Source organism: Gobius niger (genome assembly GCF_951799975.1).
Source record: "Gobius niger genome assembly, chromosome: 8".
In the NCBI taxonomy this organism is placed as follows: Eukaryota; Metazoa; Chordata; class Actinopteri; order Gobiiformes; family Gobiidae; genus Gobius; species Gobius niger.
In genome coordinates this window covers 13,939,152-13,959,312 of record NC_136859.1, presented here as the reverse complement: position 1 = coordinate 13,959,312, position 20,161 = coordinate 13,939,152, and the positions used below count along the sequence as shown (strand labels likewise).

At 41.1% G+C, this 20,161-nt stretch overlaps 1 protein-coding gene across 3 annotated transcripts in view; it reads right to left on the bottom strand.

Annotated features, from left to right (window-relative positions):
- The window catches only part of ptpn3 (protein tyrosine phosphatase non-receptor type 3), a 33,150-nt gene that overhangs the window by 4,414 nt on the left and 8,575 nt on the right, over positions 1 to 20,161 (bottom strand). For 2 of the 3 annotated variants that reach the window (XM_079560754.1, XM_079560753.1), the window contains exons 3-23: positions 18,393 to 18,527; positions 16,935 to 16,977; positions 16,122 to 16,203; positions 15,519 to 15,563; positions 14,131 to 14,183; positions 12,281 to 12,398; positions 12,121 to 12,208; positions 11,961 to 12,049; positions 11,829 to 11,892; positions 10,207 to 10,406; positions 9,958 to 10,083; positions 8,819 to 8,980; positions 6,983 to 7,061; positions 6,843 to 6,920; positions 5,441 to 5,497; positions 5,205 to 5,361; positions 2,005 to 2,180; positions 1,493 to 1,583; positions 1,330 to 1,391; positions 1,082 to 1,228; positions 453 to 581 (exon numbers count right to left, since the gene is read on the bottom strand). In XM_079560754.1, the coding sequence (XP_079416880.1) occupies positions 453 to 581; positions 1,082 to 1,228; positions 1,330 to 1,391; positions 1,493 to 1,583; positions 2,005 to 2,180; positions 5,205 to 5,361; positions 5,441 to 5,497; positions 6,843 to 6,920; positions 6,983 to 7,061; positions 8,819 to 8,980; positions 9,958 to 10,083; positions 10,207 to 10,406; positions 11,829 to 11,892; positions 11,961 to 12,049; positions 12,121 to 12,208; positions 12,281 to 12,398; positions 14,131 to 14,183; positions 15,519 to 15,563; positions 16,122 to 16,203; positions 16,935 to 16,977; positions 18,393 to 18,527 (2,181 nt within the window). Of the gene's footprint in view, positions 1 to 452; positions 582 to 1,081; positions 1,261 to 1,329; positions 1,392 to 1,492; positions 1,584 to 2,004; positions 2,181 to 5,204; positions 5,362 to 5,440; positions 5,498 to 6,842; positions 6,921 to 6,982; positions 7,062 to 8,818; positions 8,981 to 9,957; positions 10,084 to 10,206; positions 10,407 to 11,828; positions 11,893 to 11,960; positions 12,050 to 12,120; positions 12,209 to 12,280; positions 12,399 to 14,130; positions 14,184 to 15,518; positions 15,564 to 16,121; positions 16,204 to 16,934; positions 16,978 to 18,392; positions 18,528 to 20,161 lie in introns of those variants that run through there. The other variant, XM_079560755.1, reaches the window with a different exon arrangement.

The window sequence follows — 20,161 nt, the reverse complement described above, 5'->3', positions numbered from 1 at the left end:
TATCTGTGTTTGCACGTTTGTCAGCTCACGCCGTGTGCTTCTGAACATGCATTTACCCAAGCCTAATGAAGCAAATGTGATAAATCTATGTACAATATTATTTCAGCTAAAAGCCGTACTCTGCACCAATAGCACTGTGTAAACAAAACTTGACATGCTTTGTTGTCTGAGACCCTGTGGTGAAGTCTGCACAGCTGACTGTGTTGTGATCTAGTACCCTCTTCTACATGGCTAATCCTTCGAGGGATGTAATGATATACAAATGTACAAATAATATCACAATTTTCACCTTATGATACAATTTGTATTACCATATTCTGGGGAGGGTCATCGTATGCTAAAAATGCTGTTTGTTTCTTAATGTCCTGATGAGCATTTGGTGCACATTTTTGGCTTATTCCAAATAATTACATGTAACATTTAAAAATACTTCACGCCTGTAGTTTCTGTACCTGTGAGTGCGTCAGAGTGAACTGCCGCGTCACATAAGCCAGGTTGCACTCCTCTGAGTGGCATTTCACCTGCATGTGTCCGTACTTCTTCACTTGAGGCGGATGAGGCCAGTACTGGTGGCACTTGGTCTGCAACAACAGGATATTACATAAATTACATTATACTATTGATGTGAGTCAGCAGTTGGATACGATCTTCTACAGCTGCTGTATCAGCTGTGCTCTGTTTGTGTTTTCTTGTGTTTCAGAATGAGGTGCAAAAGCATTCAGCAGCAGCGGACAATGATTGATAATATTTGGCATTCAACCTTTGTGTGGCGAGAGAATCTAGACAAACATCTGGAAAGGGGTCAATAAATATCTGTATCTGGTTGCTTAGCAACAGTAAAGCTTAGGCAGCGACGGCTTTGTCTAACGAGACCTTGACAGCTCTGAGCGAGCCTTTGGCCCTGTGATTATGATTATGATTATAATTAGCCAGGTTACAGGCAAATTAGCTGTTTTAATTTTGTTCGGTTAAAACTACATAATGAATTACAACATGCAGAATATAACTAGTGTATGAAACTAATAAAACTATAACGATTCAAAGTCTGTTAAATATAATATTAAATATAATGTCTCTGTACCCGTCCCCGCTCTGTCAGAGTGGTGAGCATGATGACGGTGTGCGCTTGCTGCTCCCAAACACTTTGCCAAAAGTGAGCGCAGGTCTGAGGCAGTGGCCCCTGAGCAGCCACATAACGTAGACAAACACCAGACATAGGGGGCGCCACCTACAAAACAAACATTCAAAGAGGCACACACACTAAAGCACAAATGATGAGTTTAAATGTCAGGCAATGACCAAAGAGAGCACAGTGCTGTGGAAGCTCACTGTTATGTGGCTGGCATTGATGTAGTCTTCATGGCCCTTCAGCACCACCCTGGTGTCATCGTCTGTAAAGTCGCAGAGAAACAGCGGGAGGTCACAATGAGGTCAGAGCACCACAGGAAGCAGAAAAAATGTACTTTTATGGTTTGAGACCTGCATGACTTACATGGTAAAACATCTCTGTAACGGTTCTTTTCCAGGTTCTCCGAGAGCCGGGCACAGTTTAGAGACATGTTAGGCTTTCTTCTATAAAGGTTCTAGATACAACAGGGAAGAGAAACCAAGGCAACATTAAGAGACTTGACATGACTAATGTCTTAGTCATCAACATCTGTTTCATATTCAGAAGAGGTTTCTTCAGTAGAGGAAATGACCAAAGTTCATAGGATTACTAAGAACTGTGTGAATAAACAATTGTTATCACACAGTTTAAAGCTCAATAATAGTACATTTTGCATTATATGTCTTTCATTTCCTAAGATCTTAAGCGACCTTTGTTAAATGATGATTGAAACCATTTTGTCTGTGATTAATCTTGCAGCCCTCCATTCTGTCTGCAACTCCTCTCAACATATTAATAGTGTTCCTACAGTTAAACAGACACCGTCACGTCAAAGCACATCTTCGTTCGCAGCTTGTACATAATCACAGTTGCTGTTGATCTTGCATATTAAATACCTCGAAGTGAAAGCAGAGGGTGCCAGACTGTATCGATCTCTCCAGCTGTCTCATCGACTCCTCCAGTGTTGTGGCTTGCTCGGACTGGACTGGGGAGTGCACCTTGTCTCCCTGGGACTGCCCTGTCATTGAGAGGGCAGGGGGTAACTGCAGCAGCGGGAGCACACGGCTCGCTCCTAAAATATAAGAAAAGACAGTCATTACAGGAAAAATATAAGCTGTAATATAATAGTGTGGCTCTGTGTGTTTACCAGAAGCATATTTTTGTGAAATTAAGCCAAATATAAAAAATCCATAAACCAAACTAGCCAGATTTGAAAGGTTTTAAATTATTATAAATGCTAAAACATTTTATTCATTTATTGGACAGCCTCTGTCAAGCTCGAAGTGAGTGACGGGTGGGTTTAACCAATCACAGAAAAGTATGGGCTCTAAGACAAAGGTCTGGTTACCTCTTAACCTCTTACCCCCCCACCTTTAAAGTACTAAGTAACTCTTCCCCCTAGAGGCCATAAGTGCAACTGCAGGTGTAGTAGCAAGTTACGATTTTTTAACTTATTAATTGTCTTGGAGAGTAGACAGGAAAGGTGAAGGGAGAGAGGGTTACTGTGCATCCAATTATACAATGGAAATATTTTTTTTCACTCAAACTTGGCTGTAAATACTGTTTAAAGTGACGTTAGCCCGCAGTTAGCTTTGCACGTTAGCATGTTAGCTTCTTCTTCGTGATTACATTAGTGTGTATTGCTTGCTCCGCACCGGGGGCAGACAAGTTGCAAACATGGTTTTCTGGCCAGAGACACCAGGGGGCGATGAAAGACCCTCCAATCATCCCATAAACACTTGTATTACCCCCACAGGGACTACGAAAAGGATTTATTAAGGTAAACAAGTTACTTAGTACTGCTTTAAGGGACTATATGGAGTTTAAAAATGTGAATATTATGTATTTTCCTCCCCCCACATGCTCCAGCAGTGTCCTAATGTGTAGAATGAGCCCAGACCTATTCACTACAACGTGCAAGTTTAATATAGACCCTGCAGTTAAACGTATGACCTGAGGTGGCAGTAGTGAGTATAAAAATGACCAACTTTCATCTAGTCCCTTTAACCGAGCGCAACTTTAAATGCAGTTCAGCTTTACCCAAATCTAAAAGATTCTTGACCTGAGAGCTTACAGCCTATAGGCCAGTGTAGACCCACAAAACTGATTGTAATGTTTTTGTCACGTTTTTTAAGAGGTTAAGCGTTTTTGTCTCTTGTTTTATTTTCGTATATTTTTTCTCGTGCTTTTGTTGATTTTTCATTGCTCATTCCATCATGTTTTTAGTGCTTATTTATTGTGTTGTTGTTGCTTTTCTGGCATTTTTTGTAGCTCTTTCGTGGTGTTTTGGTAATTTATTACCAAAACACCACGTTTTCTCGTGTTTTTGCTGCTTTTTCGGCAAGTTTCCGTCACTCTCTTGTCAGTTTTTGTTGCATTTTTATCCTCGTTTGTGTCGCTATTTTGTCAATTTTCTTTAAGAAGCTTTTAGATTTGGGTGATGCCAAACTGGAGAAAATGTGCTCGGTTCCGGTGGGGGTTAAGTGGTTAAATACAATACACAGCTTCAAACTATATCAGTTGTAACCTGTGCTTTATTATTATTTATTTATTATTAAGTGATTAATTATTAAAAAGGGGGATCGGAGGGTGTGTTCCAATTACAGAGGAATCACCCTCCTTAGCCTCCCCGGTAAGGTCTATTCCGGGGTGCTGGAGAGGAGGATCCGGCCGATGGTTGAACCTCGGATCCAGGAGGAACAATGCGGTTTTCGTCCTGGTCGTGGCACACTGGACCAACTCTATACCCTTCATCGGGTACTCGAGGGTTCGTGGGAGTTCGCCCAACCAGTCCACATGTGTTTTGTGGATCTGGAGAAAGCGTTCGACCGCGTCCCTCGTGGTGCCCTGTGGGGGGTGCTCCGGGAGTATGGGGTCCGGGGCCCTCTGCTAAGGGCTGTCCGTTCCCTGTATGACCGCAGCAGGAGCTTGGTTCGCATTGCCGGCAGTAAGTCAGACCTGTTCCCGGTGCGTGTTGGTCTCCGCCAGGGCTGCCCTTTGTCACCGGTTCTGTTCATTACTTTTATGGACAGAATTTCTAGGCGCAGCCAGGGGCCGGAGGGTGTCCGGTTTGGGAGCCTCAGAGTCTCATCTCTGCTGTTTGCAGATGATGTTGTTCTGTTGGCTTCAACGAACCAGGACCTTCAGCTGCTCTGGGGCGGTTTGCAGCCGAGTGTGTAGCGGCCGGGATGAGGATCAGCACCTCCAAATCCGAGGCCATGGTTCTCCACCGGAAAAAGGTGGTTTCCCCTCTTCAGGTGGGTGGGGAGTCCTTGCCTCAAGTGGAGGAGTTCAAGTATCTCGGGATCTTGTTCACGAGTGGGGGACGGATGGAGCGTGAGATCGATAGACGGATCTGTGCGGCGTCAGCAGTGATGCGGTCGCTGTATCGGTCTGTCGTGGTGAAGAGGGAGCTGAGTCGGAGGGCAAAGCTCTCGATTTACCGATCGATCTACGTTCCCACCCTCACCTATGGTCATGAGATTTGGGTCATGACCGAAAGGACAAGATCGCGAATACAAGCGGCCGAAATGAGTTTCCTTCGCAGGGTGTCTGGGCGCACCCTCCGAGATCGGGTGAGGAGCTCAGTTACCCGGGAGGAGCTCGGAGTAGAGTCGCTGCTCCTTCACGTCGAAAGGAGCCAGCTGAGGTGGCTCGGGCATCTGTTTCGGATGCCTCCTGGTCGCCTCCCGCGGGAGGTGTTCCAGGCATGTCCTAGTGGGACAAGGCCTCGTGGAAGGCCCAGGACACGGTGGTGGGACTATGTCTCCGAGCTGGCCTGGTGTCGCCTCGGGGTCCCCCCAGAACAGCTGGAGGAGGTGTGTGTGGATCGGGAAGTTTGGGCATCTTTGCTGAGACTGCTGCCCCCGCGACCCGGCCCCGGATAAAGCGGAAGAAAATGGATGGATATTAAGTGAGCCGTCCCTTTATAGCACGTCCGTCTTGAGCAAATAATTTCTCCCACAGGTGAAGATTGAAGCACTTTCCTCTCAGATATTCCCATAAGTTCGAATCAATTGCAACAGAAATCGAAATAGTAAACTCTTGATATATACTTGTATACTTATATATATCACCTCGTGTCAAGCTCACGCACCTTTCCGCTTAATGAGCAAAGCCAGCTCTCTGGAGTGCGACTCTCGACTCGCTTTGATGAACATGACGACCTGGTCATGTGTGTGCTCCGAAATGTCCCGACCGTTGATGAGGACAATGAGATCTCCCTCGAGAAGTTTAGGCTCACACCGCCCTGCCTGTAAATCAGAACAGGTGTAGCATTTCAAAGTCACCGTTACCGCCGTTTACTGTGTCAACAAAACCTCTCGCTCTTACCGGAGACTCCGGTTTTACGTGAGAAATGGCAAGGGGCATCTTCTGGTCCACTCCGCCCTGCGAGAAAATCAATAGTTTTTGTAAAGATGGCGCACCAGAGTGAATTTAAAGTGTTTGGTGCAGTCAAGACTCATTTCTAGCTCTCGCAATCCTCCCCACACATCCAAATTGGTCATGTGTAGCTACTGTTAAATGATACTGTACAGAAAAAGATACGTTAGGTTTGGACGTCTGTTGAGTCCTGGGACAGCACCAAGCAGTTACTTCAGCTCAAATAAATGACACAAACTTTAAAAATAAATAGTCTTTAATGGAATAAATGGATATTATTGTTCTGTTTTATGGTTCTAGATGAAAAATATTTTTGTAAAGGTATTGGCATCGTAACCCAAGTATTGTCCTGATATACTGTTCTGCTCAAAAGTTTACATAACCTGGCAGAATTCTATATTTCTTTTAACACAAAAAGTGTTTTTCTCTCATAGTTAGTTGTTTCATCAAAAATGGCTTCACACAATCACTGAGTTTGCTATTTTTAAATCATAATGAAAAAAGAAACCAAAATGACTCTGATCAAAAGTTTAAATACCCCAGTTTTAATACTGTGCATTGCCCCCTTGAACATCAATGACAGCTTGGAGTCTTTTGTGGTAGATGTGGAGGAAGTTCTTTATTCTTTTCTGGCTCCAGCAGAATAAAATGAAAGTCCTGTTAGTCACATCTCATTGAACCACTGTGGGGAGAGCTCAAACGCACTGTTCATTTAAAGGAACTGGAGGCTTTTTGCCAAGAAGAACTTCATCCACAACTACCACAAAAGACTCCAAGCTGTCATTGATGCTGAAGCGGGCGATATGCAGTATTAAAAACTGGGGTATGTAAACTTTTGATTATCTTTTTCATTATTATTTAAAGAGAAGAAGAAAAAGAAAAAGACTAACTATCTTTCATATTCTTAGTCAACTAAAAATCTAAAATTCTGCCAGGGCATTTCAACTTTTGAGCACGAATGTATATTTAAAAAAAAAAAAAAAGTAAGTTTCAGGAGTGTGTACAGCTTTGGCCGACCAACAAAGTGAAACAGGGCGGACCATCATAGAAAAAACATTGACTCCTGAGTGTGTTATCTTAAGTTCGGGAACAGGACCACACCTCACAGACGCTCTTTCCAGTCTCTGTCCCGTTTACATGCCCCTCCCTCCCACACATGTTTCACTACTTTTTAATTTCTTCCATCTTTTAGGTCGGGGGGATGAAAGCCTGAGAGCTCATCGTCACAGTGTTCACCTTCAAACGTCATATGTTTATTTCACTATATTTCGAGGTCCTTACTTTACTCGTGAGTAAAATGAATCTGTTACCTCAGCTTCAGATAGTATGGGACTGAAGAACAAAAACTTACTTTGACATTGAAGCCGAACCTTCCCTCATGATCAGGAGTTATGCGTATTAACAGCAGGTCTCCATCTCCAGGGGCATTCTGAGGAATCATTAACATATTACATTCAGTGCAAAGAACGTAGTGAAATTAGTAGCACTTACATTATTGTTGTGGTTTAGGCCGTGGTCGCCGTCATCTTCCCCGATGCTGTCGTCATTGAGGCCCATAGGCTCATGTTGTCTTGAAACATGGAAGTTTTATATCTTAGACAAACAGCAATAATACTTTCCACTGCATTCTAATAAGCTTTTCACTTCCTCAGCATTGCTTCATTTGTAAACCGCCTTCTACTAGTGAACATTACACACACGTGATTATTGTTTCTCATATTTGCTGCATCCTCCTAAATGTTTCTCGGATCCTAGACAGATATTGAGATACACTGAGAGAAAAGAGACCACCGTCAGACTCTCTGCATCCAGGTTAACCTCTTAAAGGGATATTTCAGGATTTTTGACATTGGGCCTCATTTCCTAGTTATACAAAGTGTTGTTGTTTCTGGAAATATTTTTATTATTTATTCATGCAGTCCTTATTATTTGAAGAGTTTAGTGATGCTAGGCTAGTGCTAGGCTTGTGCATGTCTATGGTAACTAGTAGCCTGCATTAAAAACAGTCTGACCCGAGCACAGTGCACCTGAGGCAAATCACTTATAACACCAGACTACCCATATAAATGTCTGTGTTGACTGAATAATTGTTTAAATATAACCATTTTGCGTTTAAAATAACTTATATTTGAACATCAGCTTCCTGGTTGTAAGCTAGGTTATCGGATCTACAGTAGTTTGTTTACCTGCGGCCGGCGTTACTATATGTGGAATTCGAAAAGGAGCTTTCTACAAATCAGATATGGCAACGTTTGGAGGACGACCCGATGATTTTGAAGAGGTTTTTAATGCAGGGTACTAGTTACCATAGACATGCACTAGCCTAGCACTAGCCTAGCACCACTAAACTCTAAATCTCAAATATAAAGACTGCATGAATAAAAATGAACAACACTCTGGATAACTAGGAAATTAGGCCCTATGTCAAAAATCTTGAAATATCCCTTTAACCCCCGCCTGAACCAAGCACATTTTCTCCAGTTGGTTTTACACAAATCAAAAAGCTTAAAAAAACAAAACAAAAACACATCAACAAAGCGTCAAAAAACATGCAGGAAAAGCGCCAAAAACAGCATGACATAAGCGACAAAAACACTTCAAAACTGTGACTAAAAAAGACACAACCACTAAGTAAGTCTTAGCTTTCAAATGAGGCATTACACAGTGGGGAAGCTTTTAGATTTGGGTAAAGCCGAACTGGAGAAAATACACGTGGAGTAAAAGGTTAAAAGAAACTGGATGCAAAAAAGTTATTTAGTTATTTACTAATAATATCACATCTCATCACCACCTTACACTTTGTTGGTTAGAAAATGAAATATTGATCTAAAGCGTCTGAAACAAAATATCCAGTATTTTCCCTTCCTGGTTTTCATCTCCTGTGAGCCCCCACGGCCCCTGCCCCTTGCTCCTCTTTACTGCGTAGCTGTTTCATTAAAGAGGGAAAAAAGCGTGGCTGTAGTGAACTATGGTGAGTGTTTTCACTTCACGATGAAAAGATTAAGCTTGGCAAGTGATAGAGAGGTGAAGAAAGCATTTACTGGATACGTAGGAACTCAGGAGGAGGTTTTGTGGAAAAAGGGGGATATTTTTGGGAGTTGCCGCCGAGATATGTGAGTGAATCGAAACACAGCCCCAGGTATGTTTTTGATTAGAGAACAAAATTGTAAAAAAGCTCTAAAAGTCAATTTTGCGCATACGTTTAACGTAGGCCACAGCTCCAGGTGACGACCGATCACTCACACCTATACCAGTCTGTGTAGCTCCGTCCCAGTAACTTTGCTGTATCAGTGCAGAACTAAACAGTAGAGGTTTGTAGACACTTACAGATGTGTGGATCCGTCCCCTTCACTCGCTTGGCTGCTGCTCACAGACGCTCTGTACGTGTAGAAGACGTCTTCTCCTTCAGACATCTCCTTCAAGTCATTGCTCAGCTCCATCGATGAGGGCCGCGGTTTGGAGGCGCCGTGACGAACTCGGGGGCTCCTCCTGCCAGACAAAAAAAGAAGAAGAAGAAGAGGTTTCCCCTCAATCACCAAGATGCAGCGTGTTTAGAAAGTGCTTGTGCTCCTTTATTTAATCCTACATCTCTTAAAGGCACTAGATGCAAGTTGGCAATTTTATACTCACTACTGCCACCTCAGGTCTTATGCGTAACTGCAGGTTATCAAGCTCGTGCATGCTGGCACTTCGGACTGAATTAACACTTTTTGAGTGACAGGGCAGGATTTTAGAGGCAGCTCTGGTGAACATGTCTGGGCTCATTCTACATTCTACATTGCTGGAACATGTAGGGGGAGGAAAATACATCATTTCAACATTTTTAAACTCCGTATAGTCCATTTAATCTAAAACTGAAAAAACAAAGTGTATGTTCAGTTAATACACTTTGATTACAGCACACATTCACTGTGGTATTGTTTCAATAAGCTTCTGCAATGTCAAAAGTGTTGCATTAATTTTTCACCAAGATCTTGTATTGATGATGAGAGAGTACGACCTCTGTGCAAAGCCCTCTCCAGCACATCTCAAAGATTCTCAGTGGAGATCTGGACTCTGTGGCCAATAGAGTGTGAAAATAATGTCTCACCACTGTCTATTTTTGATTATGTAATGTAATGTAACATGTAATCAGTGTAGGTATTTTTGCCCATGGAAAAGAAATGTGTGGGGCTTTCATACCAAATTGCAACAAAGTATGTAAAGTAGACAAACCACTGGTAAATATGAGAAATGAATGTCATAAGAAAAAACTATCTTTCAGTTTAACCTTTAAGCAGCTGTTTCTAACCCACCCACGTGTATTCGAGAGGAAAACAGCTGAAATGACATTTAAAACACACACAATGTTCTATTTTACATAAGATTTTTGGCGTTTTGTGAAATAGAAAATATGATTATTTTCTCATATTTATCAGGGGTGCTGATCTTTCTGTGTCTGTGTTGGGGGGTCGTATCTGACGCACCAGTTTGGGGTCGATGGAGGTGATCTGGACGGAAGGCTCTTTGTCTCCAGATGCTCCGAGGAAAGGGAACGGCGTAAAACTGGATTCCAAACCATTCCCCCCATAACTTTCTGACACACAGATCCACTGACAATCAAAGAATACACATTAACACACGTTTGAACAGAGATCTGAAGAACAGGCAGCGCTCACAGGAAACACTCGTGAGAGCTGCTAGGTTTATGTTTGATAATGAACAATGACCCTCACTCGTCTGTCTTATAGTTGCCCAGCCCTAAGTGCTCAGTGATGAGTTTCTTGTAAGTCTGAATGGTGTTGCTCTGTTTGGGACTCTTCATGGTGCGACTGGAGCTGAAGAAGGTGTGATGGTCGACGCAGGACCTCCACAGGTTCTTACAGCTCTTTGGACAAGGAAGGTCAAAGGATGTCACGCAGTCTTGGGTCTCCCCCTGTAAAAAAGAAATGTCATTATGAGTTCAGACTGGGATTGTTTAACATTAGGGCCGTTTAGTTCTAATCTCACACTATTGTGGCGAATTGAAATGTTAAATTTAAGACTTGTTTTGCATTAGTTTAGTTTTTAAACTTTGATTTTCACAGGTGTGGTAACTATTAAGGCTGGAGCAGAATATAATTTAGCAAAATATCACGATACATCTGTGTTGTGATGAGTGTATTGTTTCAGAATCCTTGTAATTACAATACTTCTGACTTTTTTTTTTTACAAATGTTTCTGAGTTAAAGTGTTTTTGTTTTATTTTTGGAATCTGCTGCTTTTTGTCTTTTTTTGTGTCTTCTTTAATTTATTTTATTTATTTATTTATTACAAACGTGACAATTTATATTATTCAATTTTGTTGATACTGAGGTCCGTTTTGTAAAAGGGAATCCCCAGAAGCACAACGCTTATGCACAGGGACCCACACTTAAAATATACAATATACAACAAAAGTGCAGAAGCAAAAGAAAAACGCAGAATTACAAAGGAAAAAAACGAAATTACAAAAATTCACCCACCCACAACCTCCCACCAACAGGATCATATTACAGAAGGAGCCTTTTTTTCACCCATCCTGTCTCTACACATCATGATATTTGAATCAGATTTACATAGTTTGTACATCATGAGATTTGCAAGATATTCCATGCATTCAGGAGAAAGACCAACATGTGACCAATGTGACTCATGAGTCATATGGGTTTTTTAAGCATAACGTAGCAACACATTTAACTTAAAAAGCTTTTTAAATATGTAATATGTACACACCACGCTAAAGCTGGTACACTTAAAGGGACTATACAGAGTTAATTCAACAATGTCCTAAGGTGTAGAATGAGCCCAGACATATTTACCACAACTGCCTCTAAAATCCTGCACTGTCACTCAAAAAGGTGTTCATTGGGGTCCGAAGGGCCATCATGCACGAGCTTAATATAGAAAGTGCAGTTACACGTATGACCTGAGGTGGCAGTAGTGAGTATAAAATGGCAAACTTGCATCCAGCCCCTTTAAGATGATGATTTTCCCACTTAATAAGGCATCTGATCTGTCATTCACCCAAGTCTCACTGCATCCTGTAATACTGAATTTATGGTCTAGACTTGCTAACAAGGCAAGTAAGTCATCGTGATGCTTTATCAGGCTTCTCGTGTGTAGTGTAACAAAGAAACAAAAAAATTGAAGATTTTCAAAGGCTGGTAAAGGTTTCCGATGTAACACGCTTACAGTTTTACAAGTGTTATTGTTGACACCTGTTTTGGTGCGAATTGGTTTAAGTAAAAGAGCCAAGAGCATCATATACAGTAACGCCGTGAGTACAGTAAAAGGTGACAATATACATGCGGATACTTGGAAGAACAGAAAAACTCACATGTTTGCGTTTCAGATGTGTCATAAACCGTTTTCTTTTGAAGGAGATCTTGATGATGTTCCCCCTGTGCACAAAAACAAGCCATTGAAATAAGGCAGAATGCATCTGATGATAACAAGCATCAACACTTACCAAGGGAAGAAACTGGAGCAGACCGTGTTACAGAAAATGGCTACCCCGCTTGAAGCCAAACCCACCATGAGAGGGGCATTGTTTGTGTCCTGGCAAAAGATTTAAAAATAAATAAACATAAACTATCTCATCTGAATGACGACAGAGCGGTCTCCAGTACCAGGGCAGAGTGCAGCTCAACTCCGTACAGCTCTAGCGTTCGAGCCGTGTTGAGGAAACAGAGTTCGGCCTCGCTCTGCTTTAGTCCCCTGAGGACACACACAAAGAAACAGTCACGCCGTTTATCCTCGGAAACATGTAATCAGCTGAGACTAAATTACTTGTGCTGGGGGTGTAGATCTTCCACTTTGGACAGGAAGTCTTCATCTTGCTCCGGGATGAAATGGGACTTCGAGAGGTAACCAGGGAGCAGAGAGGGAGAGTGATCCCCGAGTTCAGCTGCCACAAATAACACCAAGGAATATTGGTAAGAATATAAAACAACAACGATCTGTCAGGGTCAATGTCAAGAGCTGGTAAATAATATATAGAGGAGCTTACGCAACAAAAGCCATCATTGTATTCTGGTTGGTTTGAATTATTTGTATTTTTACATCTGCTGATCCTGACGGAGAACTACAAAGACAGGGATTGACGTTGACTTTTGCTCATTGGTCTTTAGGACTGTTACGAAAATCACTATATCGACTTATCGTTCAATAAATGACAGATAAACGATGCAGTTTAAGGCTCAAAATGTATCGTCTGTACATTTATTTGCATTTTATTTCCCATTTTTCTTATCTAATGGTTTAATTTTCACCCTAAGTAGGTTGCGTCTCATTGTATTTCATGTTCATAGTTGGATTAGATTAAATACTTTTCAAACAAAGCTTTACTGTTTTAAGATTTAGAGTGGCTTTAAAGGAACAGGCTGCCGTTTTTCCATACTGAGATATGTTCTTACCTGAGCTTAGACGAGTTGATCCGTACCTGTCTGGTCTTTACGTGTGCGCTCAGTCACGCAAAAAGACCAAAGATGTTGTTAGCATTTAGCCTCTCCTCCTCTCCTCTATGGGGCCAAATGGGGGTGAAGTTAGAAGCGACCAAGCTCTTCCACGTTTTCCCTATTTAAATACGGTTATGTGAGCGTTTACACGATCCAAATCTAGTTACATAAAATTGAACATGTCAATTTTCTAAGTGAATAAAAAGGGGAATTATATTGTAAGGCGTAATGACACCAGGAGCACTTTGACGTCTGCGCAGAAAAGTGAAGATATTAATGCCCGGACGTCGAAGTGCTCCTAAGGTGTTATTACGCCTCACAATATAGTTTCCCTATGTATCCGCTTAGGAAATTGACATGTTCAATTTTATGTAAAAAAAAGCTCACGTAACCGTATTTAAATAGGGAAAAGGTGGAAGAGCTTGGTCGCTTCTAACTTCACCCCCGTTTGGCCCCATAGAGGAGAGGAGGAGAGGCTAAATGTTAACATCTTTGGTCTTTTGGTCTTTTTGCGTGACTGAGCGCACACGTAAAGACCAGACAGGTACATATTAACTCTAAACTCAGGCAAGAACATATCTCAGACTGGAAAAAACGGTGGCCTGTTCCTTTAAAAGGTCTTCAATAGTATTGTTTATCGCAATATATCGAACTTCGAATTCTGTTATTATGACAGGCCTATTGGTCATCATGGCTACTCAAAAGTGACAAACCAAATTAAATGTTTTATCAGACCAGAAGAAAGTTAGTTTTATGTTTTGTAGTTTTTCTTTTTCGTGATCTACTGCATAGACTTTAATTTTTAAGTTATAGGTTTTGATGAATTTGGTTTCATGTCTGAACAAGGATTATTCAAATCTCACAAAGTTTGTTTTCACAAGGTTTGTACATCTTTTAAATTATGGTCATCTTTTATTTCCTATTACTTTGAGAAAAACATCTGAAGGTCAGGCCTATTTCTACAGGAAGATTAAGCATAAAATGGCTACAGGAACTAAATCCTTTGCTTGCGTCAATATAAGCACAAACTAAATCCTCGAGGCCAAAGTGGTAAGTGAGAATAAATTTGCTCCAAGCTAAATTAAAAAATATTTCAATAGTTGGATGTCAATCCCAGTACTAATATAAAACACAGTAAACAGGGTTAACAGGAGGTTTGCAGTCGAGTGGGACCTGACTTACATTGGACTGCATATGAGGCCAGTACAACAGCAGCACTCAGCGGGCACTTCAACCTGCAATCAGACAGCATTATTACACTTTACAAAGGCTGTAACGAGATGCCCATCAGCAAGCGATGCATATAATCTCACACTACGGTATTAAAATCATAATGAGCTCATAATAAGCTCATGGATGTAGCAGGGAGGCAGAGTATTGTAGAAATGCATTATTTGATTACTATGACTCTTCTCATATTGTAAAAACTCCAGGTAAAATTATCTGCTGTTCCACTTATTATTGATTATTACCACAAAATATGTAGTAAAAAAAAGAACAATTACGGTGTTGCTATTACGCATTGTTACATTGCCTTCAGCGAACACGTTTTATCCAGTTCAGCTGCACCCAAATCTAAAAGCTTCTCGATTAGAACTTACAGCCTACAGCCTTTCCTCACATTGTCGCCACACTGACGTTACTTTTTCCTCGTATTTTTGCAGCTTTTTCGTCACTTTTTTTGTTGCCTGTTTTGACACTATATTCAAGAAGCTGAGATATGTTCTTACGTTTGCTTAGATGAGTTGATATGTCGCTGTCTGGTCTGGTGCGCTCAGTCACGTAAACAGAGCACAGACGGCGTCAGCATTTAGCCTCTCCTCTTCTCATCTATGGATCCAAATGGAGGTGAAGTTAGAAGCGACCGAGCTCTTCCGCTTTTTCCCTATTTTAATATGGTTGCATGAGCCTTTACACAATCCAAGTAGAGCCACACAATATTAAACATGTGGATTTTCTAAGCGGATAAAAAGGGGAACTATATTGGAAGGCCTAGTAATATTACTACGCCTTGCAATATATTTCCCCTTTTCGACATGTTTAATTTTGTGTGACAATACTTGGATTGTGTACAGGCTCATGTAACCATATTTAAATAGCGAAAAAGTGGAAGAGCTTGGTTGCTTCTAACTTCACCTCCGTTTGGATCCATAGATGAGAAGAGGAGAGGCTTTTGCTAACGCCGTCTGTGCTCTGTTTACTTGACTGAGCGCACGCGTAAAGACCAGACAGCTACACATCAACTCATCTAAGCAAAGATAAGAACATATCTCAGTATTTAAAAACAGTGGCCTGTTCCCTTAAGGCAGGGGTTAAGAGGCTAATTTGACCCCGTTAGAGATCCAGGAACTGTTATAGGAGCGCAGAGGTGCTTTCTGTGTGACGGAAGTGCCCTGGACTCTTGGTTGAGAGTCGACCTTATTCCTCCCCTAATCGTTTATTTTTGTTCTGAATTAGACCGGTTTTGTCCGGTTTACTCCTGGTTTAAGTCCTTCTGTGGCCCCTGGTAAAAATGTATTTCCCAGCCCGGCATTAAGCGCTGGTTACATCCCTTTTATGTGCACACCAACCTTCCTTCTCTGATGTCACTCCTGATCTGGAGGAAGTACAAGTGCCTGTGGGAAAGAGGAACACCATCACTCATGTCCACTAAATAAAATATAAAGCCATGTTTGAAAGCTTAAGCTGTACTTGTGGCGAACAAAAACAATCATTGCTGAAGACATTTCTTTAATTTGACTTTCGGCCACTATAATTTGGCTAAAAATGATTTCAAGCCACAAATATTGGCCTCAAAACATCAGAGGAGCTTATCTGTTATCGGCTGCACTGTGTTATTAACAAGCACCAGCCAAAAAAACATATCAGTCACTGGCTGGTTAACTACAGATGAAGAGGTGGGCAATGCAGTATGACATGAAATGAATAAAGCTATGTTATGTTACTATATTAGACAGTAACTAAAATGTAACTTAAGCTATATCTGTTTCACGTTGACAGTTCACTGTGACTGATGAAATTAATCTGTCACTCATTAAGACCTATAGGAGAAATGAGCTTGCAATCACCATAATGATCTGCCTAAATTACCATATTGTCCACCTCAAAGTCATGTAATATTAAAGGTGGGTAGTAACTGAGGAAACAAGTCTAAAGAATGTATGAAGTATCACCTTGTCTGCTCGTGCTGCAGAGAGTTGGGATCTGAGATGAAGAATCGTACCCGGAAGTTCAAATAAAATGGAGAAGCCAGACCTGCAAAAAATCACACACTTCGTTTAGGGTTGAAGCTTTCACTGAAACTATTATAGCCTATTAACTCTGCAAGAAACAAACAATTTAAATAGTTACAATTAGACAAAATGCTGCAACTATTTCTGTAATACAATACACACAGCAAACACTTCTCTTTGAGGTATTGTTACATGTAAAATCAGTCAACGATTGTACTGAAAAACATCATTAAAATTAACTTTACTTTGGAAGAAGTATTGAAATACCACTCTGCTGCACTTCTCTTTGGAAATAATTCCAAGTACCCTCTGCAAACATGTTCTGAAATGCATTTGATTCTTGAATTATTTTCAAATTATACATTTTTCAAAATCTTCTCCCAAATGTTAAACGGACAGGATGTTAAAATTATGTATTTTCCTCCCCCTACATGTTCCAGCAATGTCCTAATGTGTAGAATGAGCCCAGACCTGTTCACCACAACTGCTTCTAAAATCCTCAAAAAGTTGTTACTTTGGTTCTGAATTGCCGTCATGCACGACCTTAATATAGAAGGTGCAGTTACACGTGTGACCTGAGGTGGCAGTAGTAAGTGTAAAATGGTCAACTTGCATCTAACCCCTTTAATGCTCCCGAACAGGTTTAAAATGTCGACTGTGAACTGAATCTTGAAAATCATGAATTTTATAATTGTGCAGCCCTGAATGCATAACCGGAAGATACAGATACATAGAAAAACTAACATGACCTACCTTTTATCTGTTTCTTCAAAGGCTTCTCTGGCTCTAACCACCTCTGAGGAAGAAAACAGGTGTGACCGACAGGACTTTTTAGACAGCTTTTATTCTCACTGGCCACTAGTCTGCTTCAGACATTACTAAGGTTTTGACCAACCACAATTCTGATAAACAACATTTATTAATTTAATATAATGTGTAATATAATCTTTCAGGACAGACACCCAAATACAAGCATATAAATACACTGTTATTTTCTCTTCTGTAGAATAATCAATCAAGCACTACAAAGCAATGTATCATCTGTTGTTTGGAAAGGTCTGCAGCCCACTGAAAAAGAACCTGTGACCCTTCAGTTGCAAAAAAACTTTCATGTCTACATAGGGTCTCTCAAAATATGGTTCACATTAGAAGATAGTAGAAACCGGGAGAAACCCGATCTTCCACCAAGCGCAACTACAGCACTGCTCAAGATGAAGTCGGTATCTTGTGTTCAAGCAACGGTTCGCCTGTGCTTTTGCCTGTAGCCTAAAAAGAGAAAAGGGGTCGAGGCCGAGTGTGGTCGGCTCCAAGCAGCGCTGACTACAACAAGCTCTCACAGCTTCCTCTTCGCTCTCCTCTTACATTAACATCGCACACATAAGTTTCGCAAGACAAACTACAAACTATTTAACCCACTGTGAGTGAAACACTATTCATGTCTCGAGAGACATGAGCAGCTCTAGCGCTAGTGTTAAAGAGCACGGCTGCAGAAATGTGATCAAAACACCAGCACGTGCCATATTACCCACCGCCACCCATAGCAGCACAAAATATTCCAGTCTGGTACTGTCTGCAGGAGATGAAGCTTGGGGAGGGACCACTGCTGTGTAAAACATCGTCATGGGTGTCTGTCCAGCCCCTGTCCAGTTGTGAAGCTGCGTTTAGAAACACAACATCGGCCCCTAAGTCTCCCCGCAGTAATATCTTGACTCGTAAAGAACTCTGAAGTGCTCCTAAGGTGTTACTACGCCTTATAATATAGTACCACTTTTTATCCGCTGAGAAAATCGACATGTTTAATTTTGTATAACTATAGTACTTGGATCGTGTAACCGTATTTAAATAGGGGAAAGGTGGAAGAGCTTGGCCGCTTCTAACTTCACCCCCATTTGGCCCCATAGAGGAGAGGAGGAGAGGCTGAATGCTAACAACATCTTAGGTCTTTTTGCGTGACTGAGCACACGCACAAAGACCACACAGGTACCCATCAACTTGTCTAAGCTCAGGTAAAAATATATCTCAATATGGAAAAACTGTGGCCAATTCCTTTAAAGGTTCAACTGGCCAAAGTCACTTGTGGGCATAAATCTGTTTCTAGCCAAAATGAAAGTTAATGTCAAGCCCTGGAGACGTATCTTTAAAACCCATACATGAACAGAGTTTATCATCTGAGTTATTTTGTCCGGGCTGAAATGTGCGGAGGGAGCTCACAGGAGACAGCGTGTTGGCGGCGATGGAGGCGATGGCGGTGCCGTTTTCTCTGATCTGCAGACTGAAGAGCTGCCTCTCCTCCAGGTCCAGGTGGTCGCACACTTGGTCCAACAGAACCACTCCTTCATCCTGCTTCTGAAAATCAAACAGGATCCTGAGCCAAAACTGTGGCATTTAGCAGACGGTTTGTTAAACATACAAGCACGGGGCTTCTTTTGTTTCTCCAAATGCTGAGACCAGTGCTGCATTTTAACTACCAGTATTTACGTGGACTTCAGATCAAAGGGAAATGTATTTACAGTAGACTGGGCTGTTAGTTCCATTATATAACCTGAACAACAATATCTTTATTGAAAGAGACATGCAGCTCTCATGAATCTTTCAGGGTCTCTTTATAAATACATATATTCTGTGAAAGGTTGTGTTATCTAAGCGGGCTGCGTAAACAACCACAACTGAACAGAACATCACAATTTGAAACGTTGCAAAGAGTGTCGTTTTTTTTACTTTTGCAAACAAGAAAATGTATAATTGAATACAATATTATGCAATATTACTTCAAAATCTGCTATCTCTGTAGTGTATACTTCTACAAACATGATCTGAAATACTTATTATTGTTGTTTTAGTTTAGCAATCCATATTAAGTCTTCTTTGAAATGTAAAAAATATGAATGGTAATAAACAGACACGTTTAAAGCGTGCACACAGTGACTTTAAAGGTGCATTATGCAACTTTTTTGGGGGGGACCTTGTAGTGACTCGCATACTGAAGCGAACACGAGGTGAAGGGCCATAGATGTGTGCCGCAAAACCTTTGACTAGCAGAGGTTTAAATTGCGCCCCACACCTTTATTTATGCTCAAAACCTTCATGCCAGCTCTGTCTCACAGTAAAAGGTTCGTCGTTTGGTTAGAATTGTGTAGAATTATTACATTTCAAATAAAAAGGACTATCTCTGATGATGTGTCCCGATTCAGCAAGAAGGCAGAGGGCCACCAAAAATTGGTCTGAGGGCCGCACTTTGGACACCCCTGCTGTATGAGCATGTCAGCATTAGGGCCGGGCGATATATTGATATTTAAGATATATCGATATATTTTTTAATGAGATATGGAATTATCTCATTAAAATATCCCGATATGGAATTAGATCATATTGGGATATTTGAAATTCAGATGAGCTATTAAGTGAACAAAAAGAAACACGTAATCTCAAGCTGATTAAAAAAAAAAAAAGTTTATTCTTAAACTTCTTTATTCTTAAACTGAGCACTTTATTTTGTTATCTCTTAATATATAAATGCTGCCCTATTTTATTGTCAAGGCTATTTTTATTGAAGATGTTTTTTTTTTATTTAAATGTGCACCTTACGGAGCTTTGTTATACAATGTTTATGTTTACATTTCATAGAGAGTTTTCAATAAAACTGCTCGTATTTGGCTTTGACTTTGACTTAACATTTAATTTCACAGCTCTCACTTTGCGGAAAAAATATCGGGATATATATCGTATATAACGATATTAAACCAGAATATATTGGGATATGACTTATGGTCCAAATCGCCCAGCCCTAGTCAGCATGGTGCCTTTACTTGCTGTAGGACGCTCCAGAATCAATTGTTTGGAAGGTTTCCAATGCCTACAGAGCCTCTCACCAGAAAACCTACAAAACATTTGATCCCGGAGCGTTGTAGAGACCACTGTGATCGAGAGTAGAGACGCCATGCTGGCCACTCATACAGCCGCTGGGTCACTTCAAGGTTACA